This window comes from Thalassophryne amazonica, chromosome 3 (genome assembly GCF_902500255.1).
Source record: "Thalassophryne amazonica chromosome 3, fThaAma1.1, whole genome shotgun sequence".
NCBI lineage: Eukaryota > Metazoa > Chordata > Actinopteri > Batrachoidiformes > Batrachoididae > Thalassophryne > Thalassophryne amazonica.
Window position 1 is genome coordinate 30,958,647 of NC_047105.1, and position 18,234 is coordinate 30,976,880.

Consider the following 18,234-nt stretch of genomic DNA (forward strand, 5'->3'; position numbering starts at 1 on the left):
TGTTCAGGTGCAGCTGATTGGTTCGGCATCATCCCACAAAGTCCTCCACCAGTCCCCTGTACTCTTCTTCGTGACCGTCCTTGATACACCCCAAAATTGCAGTGTTGTCCGAGAACTACAGTTATTAATTCAGTTCATTGTGTTTCAATGTATCTTGAAAGACCAGGCAGAAGAGGAAGAAAAAGATCAATGGGCAAGGTCAAGTCAGAGAGAGCAAGTGGATCCAGAGATGGATCAAGAGGCAGAGAAAGATCAAGATATTACAGAGAGAGGACAGCAAACAGACCAAGAGAGGGAAACTGATGAAGCAGCTGCAGCAACTCACTACACTACAGCATTTGAGTCAACCAGAATTCAGCTTTCTCCTTCCCACGTAGAGTGTTTGGCAAAAACATCAAACATGATAGCTTGGTCCATAGTGGATGCAAGAACTGGAAGAACGCTTTAGTCATCTTTGGCAAACATGAGATGGTACAAACACATAAGGACAGCATTGGAACTAGAAAACAGGAAAACGTTGCACAGATGATAGCATCTGCACAAGTGAGTGAGGTAGTTTGGGATGGGTATTGATAAGATTTTATCGATATCGATACTATTTGTTATGTGGGCCGCTGAATAGAAGGTACTGCTGGCCCACCACCACCAGAGGGCGCCCTGCTTGGAGTGCGGGCCAAGGTTGCGGCGGTGAGAGATTGGCCCCAACCAACAAGCCGCAGGAAACTGCAGCAGTTCCTCGGCTTTGCAAATTTCTACAGGAGGTTCATTAAAGGCTACAGTCAGGTAGTTAGCCCCCTGACTGCCCTGACCTCCACCAAGGTCCCCTTCACCTGGTCGGATCGGTGCGAAGCCGCGTTCAAGGAGTTGAAACGCCGGTTCTTGACTGCACCAGTTCTGGTGCAGCCTGATCCTGATCGCCAGTACATAGTGGAAGTGGACGCCTCTGACTCAGGGATAGGAGCCGTGCTGTCCCAGAGCGTGGAGGCTGATAAGGTTCTCCATCCTTGTGCCTATTTTTCCTGCAGGTTGACCCCAGCTGAATGGAACTATGACGTCGGCAATCGGGAGCTCCTCGCGGTGAAAGAGGCTCTTGAAGAGTGGAGACACCTACTGGAGGGGGCGTCGTTGCCTTTCACGGTTTTCACGGACCATCGGAACCTGGAGTACATCCGGACCGACAAGCGGCTGAACCCCAGGCAAGCCCACTGGTCTCTGTTCTTCGGGCGCTTTGACTTCCGGATCACGTACCGCCCCGGGACCAAGAACCAAAAATCGGATGCGTTGTCCCGGGTGCACGAAGAGGAAGCCAAGGCGGGGCTGTCGAACCAAGTCCACTGTCGTGGCCTCCCTTGCCTGGGACGTGGAGAAGACCGTCCGGGAGGCCCTGGCAAGGAGCCCGGACCCGGGGACCGGCCCCAAGAACAGACTGTACGTCCCACCAGAGGCCAGAGCTGCCGTATTGGACTTCTGTCACGGATCCAAGCTCTCCTGTCATCCGGGAGTGCGTAGGACCGTGGCAGTGGTCTGGCAGCGCTTCTGGTGGGTGTCCCTGGAAACCGACGTTCGGGACTATGTCCAGGCCTGTACCATCTGCGCCAGGGGCAAGGCAGACTATCGGAGGACCTCGGGACTCCTCCAACCCCTGCCGGTGCCTCACCGCCCCTGGTCTCACATCGGCCTGGACTTCATCACGGGCCTCCTGCCGTCCCAGGGCAACACCATAATTCTCACGATAGTGGACCGGTTCTCTAAGGCGGCCCACGTCGTGGCCCTCCCAAAGCTCCCGACGGCCCAGGAGACAGCAAACCTCCTGGTCCACCACGTCATGCGGCTGCATGGGATACCATCGGACATCGTATCAGATCGTGGTCCCCAGTTCTCTTCGCAAGTTTGGAGGAGCTTCTGTAAGGAGCTGGGGGCCACCGTGAGCCTCTCGTCTGCTACCGGCCTCTCCCCTTTTGAGGCATGTTTGGGGTACCAGCCCCGATTGTTCCCGCTGGTGGAGGGAGAGGTCGGTGTGCCCTCGGTCCAGGCCCACCTCAGGAGGTGCCGCCGGGTGTGGCGGACCGCCCGCTGTGCCCTGTTGAAGGCCCAGACGAGGGCCAAGACCCATGCGGACCGCTGGCGTTCCCCGGCCCCCACATACCAGCCCGGGCAGGAGGTGTGGCTTTCAACAAAGGACATCCCTCTCTGTGTGGACTCCCCTAAGTTGAAAGACAGATACATTGGACCATTTAAAATCCTCAAAATCATCAACCCGGCCGCAGTGAAGCTCCAACTCCCAGCTTCACTGCGGATCCACCCTGTATTCCATGTGTCCCGCATCAAGCGACACCACACCTCACCCCTCTGTGCACCTGGACCTACGCCGCCTCCTGCCCGGCTCATCAACGGGGAGCCTGCTTGGACAGTCCGCAGGCTCCTGGACGTCCGTCGTAAGGGCCAGGGGTTCCAATATCTGGTGGACTGGGAGGGGTATGGACCTGAAGAACGCTCCTGGGTGAAGAGGAGCTTCATCCTGGACCCGGCCCTCCTGGCCGATTTCTACAAAAGAGGAGCTTCATCCTGGACCCGGCCCTCCTGGCCGATTTCTACAAAAGACACCCGGACAAGCCAGGTCGGGCGCCAGGAGGCGCCCGTTGAGGGGGGGGTCCTCTTATGTGGGCCGCTGAAGAGGAGGTACTGCTGGGCCACCACCACCAGAGGGCGCCCTGCTTGGAGTGCGGGCTCCAAGCACGAGAGGGCGCCAGACCCAGAAGAAGTGACAGCTGTCACTCATCGCACCAGCTGTCACTCATCTACACCACTATATAAGCCGGACTGCAACTCCACCTCCCCGCCGAGAAATCGACTACCGAAGAGGTAATTTCTCTGCTGACTCATATCGTTGAGTGATAATCTGAACTTCTTTTGCAGCCGTTATCCTGTGGTGTTCGTCCTTATCTGTGGAATTGGCGTTTGGTGTGACAGCGACAGCTTCGCCTCACACCCCAAACCAGATAAGTGGTTTAAACAGGAGCTGCACGAGTGTGTGATTGGAGGTGGAGGTGCTCCCTCCTAACTGTGTGCAGACTGTGGATTACTGAGTGTGCGGACTCACACTCATTCATCTTGTCTTTGCTTTCTGCCAGCAGTACCAGGGTTGACAGCCGAAGACGGAGGCCACCTGGGGACTCGGGACTTGGCGGCTCCGGTGTTCTTCAGACCGTTGGTGGTGGAAGCCGTGTGGGATGCGGCTTCTCTCTCGTCGGGGGTCTTCTATCTTCGAGCCTGCCCACACGTCACCTAGTGTTAATTGACTTTGCAAATTTTGTGTATTTAGTTGTGTGTTGTCACAACATTATATTGTTACTTTTTGGCTTATTCACTGTCCGTTCATTTGCGCCCCCTGTTGTGGGTCCATGCTACGAAAACTTCCCAACACTATTATCGATTCCCTTATCGATACCTCTTGTGAATTTTCTGTGTACTAAAAGTAGGCTTCACAGGTTTTCTATGTCAACAACTTTTTATTGAGTGTTAAAGTAAATAAATATGAAATTGGTCACTGGATCCTTAAACTCTGGACATAATAAACTCTACATGGTGGACCCTTGATCTCTGGACATAAATATAAATAAACAAAATCTGTAGTTATTGTCAAAAGCATTTCCTTTCAGACATTATTGGCATGAATGTCTTTCCATACCTCTCAGCTGACTGTGCTGCACGTCAGGATGTAATTCATAAAGAATGCAGGACGTCTCATTTTGGGAGGAAAAAAATGTTTTACTCAATTGTACTTTAAGGTGCATTTACACATAAGCAAGACGCGTTACGAATGTCATTTTTCTGTCATTCGTGACACATTCCTGACATTCTTAATGTGACTTAACGCATCTGAATAGGTTTCTTAATAGTGCGTGTTGGTGCATGATATTCTTGATATTCGTGGAGCATGTTTTAGCCTGTCAAAAAATCTTCCACGAATGTCACACACCACCCTCATTTCGTTTCATGTCGTGGAGGTCGCAACTGAGCGTATTGATCCGTCTTGATGAGTATTGATCCTTAATACAACGTGACAACGTTCGTAGTAGTAGTTCCTGTGATGGTTCTTGGAGCCCAAACTGTCACGCGTTATTACGAAGTGACACGGAAACTGTCAAGTTTTGACATAACTTGTAACGCGGCGTCACATTTCACTGCGTGCCACGATGGATCAGTTTTCCGTCATGTGCGAACAATTAAACTTGGCTTCAAATGTCGGTCCACAGTTCCTGCTGAAGCTCCTCAGGACGCTCCTGCAGGTGTTCCACCTGCTGTAAGCGATGAGCGGGAGAACGAGTCTGAACCAGAGGAGTGAGAGGAGACTCACGTGCAGCCAGACATCTCTGCACCTCCTCCAGTTCGGCGGAGGAAGAAGCGTGCACACAATTAAACCTTGCGCTGCACAACATTGTTTGATTGCTGACACCACGTCGGCTAAAAGTCAAATTTCAGTGCTCTTCAGCGTGCTCCTGCAGGTGTTCCACCTGCTGCATGTGCCTGATGTTTGGGAAAATGCGCCAGACGAGAGCCGCATGAAGCCACACATCTGGCGCTGTCCTTTTCCTCCTCTCTGCGCCACTCCATGGCACAGAGTCCAACTACGCATGCAGTCACAAAATTCTTCTGAAAAACTGGAGCGATCTGAATTCGGTTCGATGAATATGGGTATGTGTGTGCAGACAATTCACCTCATTCACAACGTGACAGAACTTAACGATGCGCTGTTACACGCAACAACGCGGAACACTATTCTTGACCGTGTGTAATGGCTCCTGATAATTCTCCGGCAACATGTGCCATTAATCGTAACGTGTGGTAACAGGTTGCAGCAGTTCCTGAGGACACCTGATGCCTCTGCCCCGAATAATCACATTCGTGACCAGCAGCCAGGAATGTGTACTTTGTGGCATTCGTGACTTGTCGTCGTTATGTGTAAACGTAGCATTATTGTCTGTTTTACAGCATTTGGAAAGAGGTGTAATTTTATTTAAAGCGGCAATTCATTTTGAAGTTATTAATTCCAACCGGACTCTGTGTCAGCAGAGAGCCGTGCAGCATTTGGAGCTGTACCAACGGAATGGACGACGATTCTCGTTTCTTGACTGCAACAAGAAAAGAGTCCCAGTTAGTGACTTCAATCCACACAAAAGAGACTCACGATAACATATTTTAATGGCTTTGAGAGGGGTTAAGAAGCAGACTTTCAGCTTCTGAAGAGTAGAAAATCAAAGAACCAACGAGCCAGTGGATCGAAGCATTGCTTCATTGGTTCACGCTTCAAAGTGTAGTCGTGCTGCAGAAGCAGGTGATTACAGAGCCGCTGCAGGGTCTATAATCAATGTAGAGAAATGATCATTTTCCCGACAAACACCCTCAAAAACAACGGCTGCTCTGAAGGACCAATAAGGGAATCATTAAGCAAAAACACTACTGATATTGGTGGATCAAGGGGCGACAGGTCTGGACTGCAGGCAGGCCAGTCTAGTACCTACACTCTTTTACTACAAAGCCACGCTGTTGTAACACGTGCAGAATGTGGCTTGGCATTGTCTTGCTGAAATAAGCAGGGATGTCCTGTGTTGCTCCAAAATCTGGATGTATCTTTCAGCATTGATGGTGCCATCACACATGTGTAAGTTGCCCATGTCATGGGCACTAACACACCCCCATACCAGAGGTGGGACAAAGTCACTGTCATGTCTTTCTCAAGTCATGAATCAGCAAGTCCCAAGTCAAGTCTCAAGTCAGCTTTCAAAGAATTGGTGGTTATTATGACTTGAGACTTGACTTGGGACTTGCTGATTCATGACTTGAGAGTGACTTGATGGTGACTTTGTCCCACCTCTGCCCCATACCATCACAGATGCTGGCTTTTCAACTTTGCGCTGATAACAGTCTGGATGGTCTTGCATGGTAGAGTTTTAACTTGCACTTGTAGATGTAGCGACAAACTGTGTTAACTGACAATGGTTTTCTGAAGTGTTCCTGGGCTCACGTGGTAAGCTCCTTTACACAAGGATGTCGGTTTTTAATGCAGTGCCACCTGAGGGATCGAAGGTCATGGGTATTCAGTGTTGGTCTTCGGCCTTGCCACTTACGTGTAGAAAGTTCTCCAGATTCTCTGAATCTTCTGATTATATTATGGACTGTAGATGATGGAATCCCTAAATTCCTTGCAACTGAACATTGAGAAACATTGTTCTTAAACTGTTAGACTATTTTTCAGGCAGTTATTCACAAAGTGGTGATCCTCACCCCATTTTTGCTTGTGAACAGCTGAGTCTTTTAGGGATGCTCCTTTTATACCCAATCATGACACTCACCTGTTTCCAAACAGGTGTTCTTTGAGCATTCATCAACTTTCCCAGTCTTTTGTTGCCCCGTCCCAACTTTTTTGAAATGTGTTGCAGGCATCCATTTCAAAATGAGCAAATATTTGTACAAAAATAATAAAGTTTATATAGGTTGAAGGGGACTTGAATATAGGTCAAAGAGGATTTGGAAATCATTGTATTCAGTTTTTATTTACATTTTACACAACGTCCCAACTTCATTGGAATTGGGGCTGTATATTTGCAAACTGTTTTTCTTTTTTACTTTCACTTGTGATACTCTGTGTGCTTCTTACCCTGTGTGCTGCTATACGTTGCTGCTGGAAACTCAGTTTCAGTAAGGGTGTCTTCCCAAGGGATCAATAAAGTTCTATCTAATCTAATCTAGTAAAATTTATTAAATTAAAATTATGTATTAAAATTGATTAGTTTGGTTAAATTTGTGTTGGAGGTAAACTTTACACAATGTTTATTATTATATTTCTTTGAAATTTCAGTTTGGTTTGGAAGAAATGGAAGAGAATACAAGGTCTATTAGATAAGAAACCAACACTTTTATTTTTTTTTTAACTATATGGATTTGAATGACGTGCGATTACACCAATCATGCTTGAACCCTCGTGCGCATGCGTGAGTTTTTTCACGCCTGTCGGTGACGTCATTTCCCTGTGGGCAGGCCTTGAGTGAGATGTGGTGCAGGCCTCTCGGCTGAATTCCTTTGTTTCACACGCTGCTCGAGACGGCGCGCGTTGCTTTTTCAAAAATTTTTCTGGACCTGTGAGGAATATCCTAGTGGACACTATTTGAGAAATTAAGCTGGTTTTCGGTGAAAAGTTTAACGGCTGATGAGAGATTATGGGCTGTTTCTGTCACTGTAAGGACTTCCCACAGAGCGGGACGTCGCGCAGCGCTTCCAGGCGCTGTCGTCGGCCTGTTTCGACCTGAAAACATCCTAATTTAAGGCTTAATTCACCCAGGACGTTGTGAGAAAACAGAGAAGATTCAGAAGAGGCTGGCATTAGGACTTTATGCGGACATTCCACTGTTTAAGGACATTTTTTAATGAAAGACGTGCGCGCAAATTCGCTGAGTCGTCACGGAAATGACTCGGCGAATTTGCGAATCTGTGTGCGCCGCGACATGAAAAACACCTCCGTGTTGAAAACCATTTTGATGGCTTTCAACAAGTGGGTATCTGAGAAATTGTTTAACAGCTTGGGCATGTTCCAACTTGTCCGTTAAGGTTTCCAACGGAGGTGTTTTTCCTGTCACGACCCCCCGCGGTCGGGTCCGGCCCGACATGCGACTCTGCCCGTAAGTTCTTTCATTACAAAATGTCCGTTAACAATGGAATGTCTGAATAAACTCCTCATGCCGACTTCTTCTGAAAGTTCTCTGTTCTCTGACGACTGACTGGGTCAACAGAGCCTGAAATGTGGAAGTTTTCAACTTGAAACGGCGAGACGCTGCCGCCTCGAAGCGCAGATCGCCGTCAGGCACCGTGGGCCGTCCTTACAGCGACACTACTGGACCAAAATCTCTCATCAGCCGTTAAAATTTTTACCGAAAACCAGCTGAATTTATCGAATGGTGTCCACTCAGTTGTGCCTTACAGTTTTGAAAAAATTTTGATCAAACAAAGCAGCAGTCTCTGAGCCATTCCTAAACAATGAAAAAAATCGACGAGAGGGTGGGCGACTCCTCACTCAAAGACTGCCCACAGGCGAATGACGTAACCGACAGGTGTGAAAAACTCTCGCATGCCCATGAGGGTTCAAGCATGTCTGATGTAATCACACGTGATTCAAATCCATATGGTTTTTGAAAAAAATAATAAGGTCGGATACTTTTCTAATAGACCTCGTATTGAGGACTTGGTATTAACAAATCTTTAAATTTTATCTTAAGGTGATGGAGATATTTATTATAACTCAATATTAAATTTACACCGGTTGGCTTTAATAATGATCTTTTTGCATAGCCGTGGTGGTGGTTTGGACTTTTTGCTTTTAGTGTTATTTTCAGAATTTTCGGGCTTTTAATATTATTTCATGTATTTTCAGAAGGGGTGATGGCGTTTTGAGGTATATTTTGTAGCATAACGCATGAACGTTTGGTGATGGTTTTGACATTTTTGCTTTTATTCTTATTTTCAGGAGTAATGAAGAGGATTTTTCTGCTTTTAAGCTTTTTTCACGAATGGTGATGGCATTTTGTAAGAGGCTAAGTAGCATAAATTAATCAAACTGTAAAATCAGGAAGTAAAATTGTGTATATAGTTATTAGTTTTTTATTGTATTTTCTGATGTTAATATCGTAAAACTCAAACAAATTTCTATCTTCATAATCACTAAATTAGGGTGTCCAGAATGCATTAGATTGCACCGTTTGACTTCAAAATTCTAAAAATCTCAGATCACGAACGTCACATTAAAGTGTAGTTACACCACAAATTCAAATAAATACCGATGTTTATATCATCTTAAATGATTGCAGTTCAAGACGGCACAAACAGTGAGACAGAAAAGTAACCTACCTGTAGGATGTTGACAGATTGATGTGGGACACAGATCAACAAGCCATGGCAGCCATTTTTACTACCACGAGTTTCCTACAGATGGCGCAACACTCAATGTCCTTGACGCGACAGAGGGACAACTTCCAGGCAAAAAGATACCCTTTCACAGCATTCGGATGAAGTAAAACTACAACGTGACCAAATCACAGCCACAAGAGAATGTTGTGTCTGTATCATATGTGTGACCTAAAATAGCAAAAAGATCCTAAATACGTGTATTATATGAGTAATATGAGTAAATATAAACAAAATGAATTCAAGTAATGAAATCAAATTTTCATTTTCACAATCATCTGTGTGGAACACCCACAAAGAAATCAAATTTGCTATTTTGCTTAGGTAGTAGCAGTACCCAAGCCCCAGCCTCCAGCCGTCTGAAATGAAGCAGACACGGAAATATAAAATCTTACAGTTTCTTGAATGGCCACTTGAGGCGGGCTCCAAAATAATCACCTCCCATAGAGGATCATGTTAAAATGCCAAACTAGAGAAATAACATTTACAGCCTGGTACAATCAATAGTCTTGTTCTTTATAGCTCATGCCCACCTTCATGCAATGTATGGTGGTGAATTTTTATTTTTTTACAGAAATTTATGAATAATTAGGGGTGTGGTCGCTTTGAGTGACAGGTAGTGTGTGTTGGCAGAGCTGAGTGTCGAGCTGCACTAACAGAGACTGCTAGTAGTGGATGTTATAGCTGTTCTAGACCAACTGTGTCTGTCTTTTCTAAACAAATATCTGAGATAATATGGCTTGTTGTGCTGTTAATTCTACTAACAGACCATCTACAATGCTCCAATATTTCTGTCAGGTAAAATTTATTCCTTATTGAATTTGTACGTTATCACCATTAGCAGGTTATTGGCAGCTTGGTGACGTGTGTGTGTGTGTGTGTGTGTGTGTGTGTGTGTGTGTGTGTGTGTGTGTGTGTGTGTGTGTGTGTGTGTGTGTGTGTGTGTGTGTCCCTCTTCTGTCCAAGTGGCACCTCCGAATTGAGCCAAACTTGGCACATATACGAGGTCTGTCAATAAAGTATAGGTCTTTTTTATTTTGGGAAGTCCTTAAAGCGACAGTATCACCTCAAAATCTCTCATCAGCCGTTAAAATTTTCACGGAAAACCAGCTTAATTTTTCGAACCGTGTCCACTTCGATGTGTCTCACAGGTTCAGAAAAAATTTTTATTAAACAAAGCGCCAGTCTCTCAGCAACTTCTCAGACAAAGGAATTCTGACGAGAGGCTGGACGACTCCTCCCACAAAGAGTGCTCACAGGCGAATGACGTCACCGACAGGCATGGAAAAACTCAGGCATGCGCACGAGGGTTCAAGCATGTCTGATGTAAAAACATATGAATGAAATCCATATAGTTTTTGAAAAAAATAAAAAAGACCTATACTTTATTGACAGACCTCGTATACTTTGACATACAGGGAGTAACTACTGAGCACTTTAGTAGAAGTAGTAGTCGTAGTTAAGAGGAGAGACTCTTTTGTTCTGCATCATCATCAACAGCAAATATGCAAAAAGGTTGGTGTCATACTTTTCTATTCTCTTCTTTTGCCTTTGAATGTTTTACCTCCTCATTTTTGCAAGTAACGATAGCAGTAGCGTAGTGGTGGTAGTAGTAGTAGTAGTAGTAGTAGTAGTAGTAGTAGTAGTAGTAGTAGTAGTAGCAATAGCAGCTGTCTCTTCTTGAGGCAGCTTTAATTGCACCCTAACAGTTCTAGGGAATCCAGGATAGGTGGGTGGTGATAGCTTGGTTGGTGAAGATGAAATTTTAATTTCAGTCTCTGAATCAAACCCACCCTGGAGCGGGTAATTGGTGAGTATGTCAATAAAACACCTGAACCAAACTTAGCCTCTTAGCTTTAGCTTGTTCTGTAACTCTGAGATGGGGGTGGGCCCAGGCTTCATTCATCCTGGCCAGGTCACTCGTGAACTTGCCCATGCTTCACTCTTTACCCATTTATGGGTTTTCCAGGACTTAGTGCCCCTTCACATATAGCACGAATAAGTAGGAATCAGGGTGAATCATGGCGAAACAGTGTGAATCATCGAACCACAAAAGCATTGAGCCGACGTCGGGAGAGACACGTGGTTGGGCAAGCGTGAACGATCCCACTGCGATGGTTTTGTGCACATGAACACAATGCGAGCAGCTGGAGTGTGTTGAACGATATTGCTCCGCTGATGTGGAGAAAAATAAAAATAAAAACCAGCTGGAATGTGTGGAACCACATCATGCTGCTGGTGCTGTGGAGAAACAAAAAAATAAAAACTACACACCATAAAATCACTGCAATGTCCAATATTTAAACCCTCTTATTGAGCGGAAAATACAAGTATGAGATGATGATGAGATGAGGTTTATTGTCATTGTCATACACGAGTGCGACAATAATGAAACGTTTACACTCCAATTACCTCAGATAAAATACAGCAATTAATCCACAATATTACTAGTTCAAATCAAATCAAATCAATTTTATTTATATAGCACCAAATCACAACAAACAGTTCCCCCAAGGTGCTTTATATTGTAAGGCAAAGCCATACAATAATTACGGAAAAACCCCAACGGTCAAAACGGCCCCCTGTGAGCAAGCACTTGGCGACAGTGGGAAGGAAAAACTCCCTTTTAACAGGAAGAAACCTCCAGCAGAACCAGGCTCAGGCAGGGGCAGTCTTCTGCTGGGACTGGATGGGGCTGAGGGAGAGAACCAGGAAAAAGACATGCTGTGCAAGAGAGCAGAGATCAATCACCAATGATTAAATGCAGAGTGGTGCCTACAGAGCAAAAAGAGAAAGAAACACTCAGTGCATCATGGGAACCCCCCAGCAGTCTAAGTCTAAAGCAGCATAACTAAGGGATGGTTCAGGGTCACCTGATCCAGCCCTAACTACAACCCCTGGCAAAAATTATGGAATCACCGGCCTCGGAGGATGTTCATTCAGTTGTTTAATTTTGTAGAAAAAAAGCAGATCACAGACATGACACAAAACTAAAGTCATTTCAAATGGCAACTTTCTGGCTTTAAGAAACACTATAAGAAATCAAGAAAAAAAGATTGTGGCAGTCAGTAACGGTTACTTTTTTAGACCAAGCAGAGGAAAAAAAAATGGAATCACTCAATTCTGAGGAACAAATTATGGAATCACCCTGTGAATTTTCATCCCCAAAACTAACACCTGCATCATATCAGATCTGCTCGTTAGTCTGCATCTAAAAAGGAGTGAACACACCTTGGAGAGCTGTTGCACCAAGTGGACTGACATGAATCATGGCTCCAACACGAGAGATGTCAATTGAAACAAAGGAGAGGATTATCAAACTCTTAAAAGAGAGTAAATCATCATGCAATGTTGCAAAAGATGTTGGTTGTTCACAGTCAGTTGTGTCTAAACTCTGGACCAAATACAAACAACATGGGAAGGTTGTTAAAGGCAAACATACTGGTAGACCAAGGAAGACATCAAAGCGTCAAGACAGAAAACTTAAAGCAATATGTCTCAAAAATCGAAAAATGTACAACAAAACAAATGAGGAACGAATGGGAGGAAACTGGAGTCAACGTCTGTGACCGAACTGTAAGAAACCGCCTAAAGGAAATGGGATTTACATACAGAAAAGCTAAACGAAAGGCATCATTAACACCTAAACAGAAAAAAACAAGGTTACAATGGGCTAAGGAAAAGCAATTGTGGACTGTGGATGACTGGATGAAAGTCATATTCAGTGATGAATCTCGAATCTGCATTGGGCAAGGTGATGATGCTGGAACTTTTGTTTGGTGCCTTTCCAATGAGATTTATGAAGATGACTGCCTGAAGAGAACATGTAAATTTCCACAGTCATTGATGATATGGGGCTGCATGTCAGGTACAGGCACTGGGGAGATGGCTGTCATTACATCATCAATAAATGCACAAGTTTATGTTGATATTTTGGACAATTGAAAGGATGTTTGGGGATGATGAAATCATTTTTCAAGATGATGATGCATCTTGCCATAGAGCAAAAACTGCAAAAACATTCCTTGCAAAAAGACACATAGGGTCAATGTCATGGCATAGGGTCAATGTCAATGAGCAGATCTGATTTGATGCTGGTGTTAATTTGGGGGATGAAAATTTACAGGGTGATTCCATAATTTTTTCCTCAGAATTGAGTGATTCCATATTTTTTTCCTCTGCTTGGTCTAAAAAAGTAACCGTTACTGACTGCCACGATCTTTTTTTCTTAATTTCTTCTAGTGTTTCTTAAAACCAGAAAGTTGCCATTTGAAATGGCTTTAGTTTTGTGTCATGTCTGTGATCTGCTTTTTTTCTACAAAATTAAACAACTGAATGAACGTCCTCTGAGGCCGGTGATTCCATAATTTTTGCCAGGGGTTGTATAAGCTTTAGCAAAAAGGAAAGTTTTAGGCCTAATCTTAAAAGTAGAGAGGGTGTCTGTCTCCCTGATCCGAATTGGGAGCTGGTTCCACAGGAGAGGAGCCTGAAAGCTGAAGGCTCTGCCTCCCATTCTACTCTTACAAACCCTAGGAACTACAAGTAAGCCTGCAGTCTGAGAGCGAAGCGCTCTATTGGGGTGATATGGTACTATGAGGTCCCTAAGATAAGATGGGACCTGATTATTCAAAACCTTACAAGTAAGAAGAAGAATTTTAAATTCTATTCTAGAATTAACAGGAAGCCAATGAAGAGAGGCCAATATGGGTGAGATATGCTCTCTCCTTCTAGTCCCTGTCAGTACTCTAGCTGCAGCATTTTGAATTAAATGAAGGCTTTTCAGGGAACTTTTAGGACAACCTGATAATAATGAATTACAATAGTCCAGCCTAGAGGAAATAAATGCATGAATTAGTTTTTCAGCATCACTCTGAGACAAGACCTTTCTAATTTTAGAGATATTGCGCAAATGCAAAAAAGCAGTCCTACATATTTGTTTAATATGCGCATTGAATGACATATCCTGATCAAAAATGACTCCAAGATTTCTCACAGTATTACTAGAGGTCAGGGTAATGCCATCCAGAGTAAGGATCTGGTTAGACACCATGTTTCTAAGATTTGTGGGGCCAAGTACAATAACTTCAGTTTTATCTGAGTTTAAAAGCAGGAAATTAGAGGTCATCCATGTCTTTATGTCTGTAAGACAATCCTGCAGTTTAGCTAATTGGTGTGTGTCGTCTGGCTTCATGGATAGATAAAGCTGGGTATCATCTGCGTAACAATGAAAATTTAAGCAATGCTGTCTAATAATACTGCCTAAGGGAAACATGTATAAAGTGAATAAATTGGTCCTAGCACAGAACCTTGTGGAACTCCATAATTAACCTTAGTCTGTGAAGAAGATTCCCCATTTACATGAACAAATTGTAATCTATTAGATAAATATGATTCAAACCACCGCAGCACAGTGCCTTTAATACCTATGGCATGCTCTAATCTCTATACTAAAATTTTCTGGTCAACAGTATCAAAAGCAGCACTGAGGTCTAACAGAACAAGCACAGAGATAAATCCACTGTCTGAGGCCATAAGAAGATCATTTGTAACCTTCACTAATGCTGTTTCTGTACTATGATGAATTCTAAAACCTGACTGAAACTCTTCAAATAGACCATTCCTCTGCAGATGATCAGTTAGCTGTTTTACAACTACCCTTTCAAGAATTTTTGAGAGAAAATTAAGGTTGGAGATTGGCCTATAATTAGCTAAGATAGCTGGGTCAAGTGATGGCTTTTTAAGTAATGGTTTAATTACTGCCACCTTAAAAACCTGTGGTACATAGCCAACTAATAAAGATAGATTGATCATATTTAAGATCGAAGCATTAATTAATGATAGGGCTTCCTTGAGCAGCCTGGTAGGAATGGGGTCTAATAGACATGTTGATGGTTTGGATAAAGTAACTAATGAAAATAACTCAGACAGAACAATCGGAGAGAAAGAGTCTAACCAAATACCGGCATCACTGAAAGCAGCCAAAGATAACGATATGTCTTTGGGATGGTTATGAGTAATTTTTTCTCTAATAGTTAAAATTTTATTAGCAAAGAAAGTCATGAAGTCATTACTAGTTAAAGTTAAAGGAATACTCGGCTCAATAGAGCTCTGACTCTTTGTCAGCCTGGCTACAGTGCTGAAAAGAAACCTGGGGTTGTTCTTATTTTCTTCAATTAGTGATGAGTAGTAAGATGTCCTAGCTTTACGGACGGCTTTTTTATAGAGCAACAGACTCTTTTTTCCAGGCTAAGTGAAGATCTTCTAAATTAGTGAGATGCCATTTCCACTCCAACGTACGGGTTATCTGCTTTAAGCTGCGAGTTTGTGAGTTATACCACGGAGTCAGGCACTTCTGATTTAAAGCTCTCTTTTTCAGAGGAGCTACAGCATCTAAATTGTCTTCAATGAGGATGTAAAACTATTGACGAGATACTCTATCTCGCTCACAGAGTTTAGGTAGCTACTCTGCACTGTGTTGGTATATGGCATTGGAGAACATAAAGAGGGAATCATATCCTTAAACCTAGTTACAGCGCTTTCTGAAAGACTTCTACTGTAATGAAACTTATTCCCCACTGCTGGGTAGTCCATCAGAGTAAATGTAAATGTTATTAAGAAATGATCAGACAGAAGGGAGTTTTCAGGGAATACTGTTAAGTCTTCAATTTCCATACCATAAGTCAGAACAAGATCTAAGATATGATTAAAGTGGTGGGTGGACTCATTTACATTTTGAGCAAAGCCAATTGAGTCTAACAATATATTAAATGCAGTGTTGAGACTGTCATTCTCAGCATCTGTGTGGATGTTAAAATCGCCCACTATAATTATCTTATCTGAGCTAAGCACTAAGTCAGACAAAAGGTCTGAAAATTCACAGAGAAACTCACAGTAACGACCAGGTGGACGATAGATAACAACAAATAAAACTGTTTTTTGGGACTTCCAATTTGGATGGACAAGACTAAGAGTCAAGCTTTCAAATGAATTAAAGCTCTGTCTGGGTTTTTGATTAATTAATAAGCTGGAATGGAAGATTGCTGCTAATCCTCCGCCTCGGCCCATGCTACGAGCGTTCTGGCAGTTAGTGTGACTCGGGGGGTGTTGACTCATTTAAACTAACATATTCATCCTGCTGTAACCAGGTTTCTGTAATGCAGAATAAATCAATATGTTGATCAATTATTATATCATTTACTAACAGGGACTTAGAAGAGAGAGACCTAATGTTTAATAGACCACATTTAACTGTTTTAGTCTGTGGTGCAGTTGAAGGTGCTATATTATTTTTTCTTTTTGAATTTTTATGCTTAAATACATTTTTACTGGTTATTGGTGGTCTGGGAGCAGGCACCGTCTCTACGGGGATGGGGTAATGAGGGGAGAGAAGCTGCAGAGAGGTGTGTAAGATTACAACTCTGCTTCCTGGTCCCAACCCTGGATAGTCACGGTTTGGAGGGTTTAATAAAATTGGCCAGATTTCTAGAGATGAGAGCTGCTCCATCCAAAGTGGAATGGATGCCGTCTCTCCTAACAAGACCAGGTTTTCCCCAGAAGATTTGCCAATTATCTATGAAACCCACCTCATTTTTTGGACACCACTCAGACAGCCAGCAATTCAAGGAGAACATGCGGCTAAACATGTCACACCCGGTCCGATTGGGGAGGGGCCCAGAGAAAACTACAGAGTCCGGCGTTTTTGCAAAGTTACACACCGATTGAATGTTAATTTTAGTGACCTCCGATTGGCGTAACCGGATGTCATTACTGCCGACGTGAATTACAATCTTACCAAATTTACTCTTAGCCTTAGCCAGCAGTTTCAAATTTCCTTCAGTGTCCCCTGCTCTGGCCCCCGGAAGACAATTGACTATGGCTGCTGGTGTCGCTAACTTCACATTTCTCAAAACAGAGTCGCCAATAACCAGAGTTTGATCCTCGGCGTGTGTGTCGCCGAGTGGGAAAAACGGTTAGAAATGTCAACGGTTTGGCGGTGTACAGGGGGCTTACGTTAGGGCTACGCTTCCTCCTCACAGTCACCCAGTCAGCCTGCTTTCCCGGCTGCTCGGGATCTGCTGGAGGGGAACTAACGGCAGCTAAGCTACCTTGGTCCGCACCAACTACAGGGGCCTGGCTAGCTGTAGAATTTTCCACGGTGCGGAGCCAAGTCTCCAATTCGCCCAGCCTGGCCTCCAAAGCTACAAATAAGCTACACTTATTACAAGTACCATTACTGCTAAAGGAGGCCGAGGAATAACTAAACATTTCACACCCAGAGCAGAAAAGTGCGGGAGAGACAGGAGAAGCCGCCATGCTAAACCGGGAGCTAGTAGCTGTGCTAAGCTAGTGGATTCCTAAAAACACACAAAGTGAATAATGTGTAAATAATTTAGAGGTGATTCACCAGAGGGAGTGCTTTAGTTAAGGCACGTGAAGATTACACTGTGAAACAAATCGTTATCTAGTTATCTAGATCAATCTAACTGCGCAGATTAAACAGCTAACAGATACAGCAAAACACAGCTGTGCTCCGGAACAGGAAGTGATACAATACCGCAGTGAGAGCCAACCACCAGTAGAGGCCTAGTTAAACGTAATAATAGCACACATCAGAATTAAAGACAACACATATACATTTGATATTGTTTATGTGCACTAAACTTGAAGCAGTCCGTCATCCGAATTGAGGCAAAGGGGGTGAAGGCTGCAGCAGGAGGGGCCCGTGACACCCAGCTTGGGGAGTTGAAGGCTGCAGCAGTAAAAACTGCGCTGCCTTCGAGATGCCAGGGAGGAAGCCAGGGTGAGGGGAGTGGAGAGACACGGGGGGGGGGGGCTAATAGGGATGGATGGAGTGAGACATGCCTCGTGTGCAGATGAGTTAAGTTTCTGTCCATGTGTGCATAAAGTCTGACGTTGGGGGTAGATAGGTGAGAAGGGGGAGCCGGATTCCTTCACCAAGGCCATAGATCCTTCTGGGGGAAGAGCAGGGTATTTGACCTTCAGGAGCCGATAAGGCTGCCATGCTCATGTTAGGCAGAGAGATACAGAATTCCATTTACTGCACCTCTGACCATCTAGAGTCCAAATTTATGAAGAATATTCTCCAGTCCTCAGAAGCACATTCCTTTGCAATGCAGCGATATGTCCAAGATGGTCTTCATTTTGCGTTTGAGTTCAAGAGTTAATGCAGTCTGAGATTACACAGCATTGCCCAACAGTGGAATGGACAGATGAGGGGATGAGATTCTGGAAGGAGCTGTCTTGCTAATATTCCTGTGG

The 18,234-nt window shown here is 44.2% G+C and overlaps 1 protein-coding gene across 1 annotated transcript in view; it reads left to right on the forward strand.

Annotated features, from left to right (window-relative positions):
- Window positions 1-229: 229 nt before the first annotated feature.
- Window positions 230-18,234, forward strand: part of asip1 (agouti signaling protein 1) — a 68,985-nt gene continuing 50,980 nt past the window's right edge. The window contains exon 1 of the mRNA XM_034167546.1: window positions 230-373. Coding sequence (XP_034023437.1) covers window positions 230-373 — 144 coding nt within the window. The remainder of the gene's footprint in view (window positions 374-18,234) is intronic.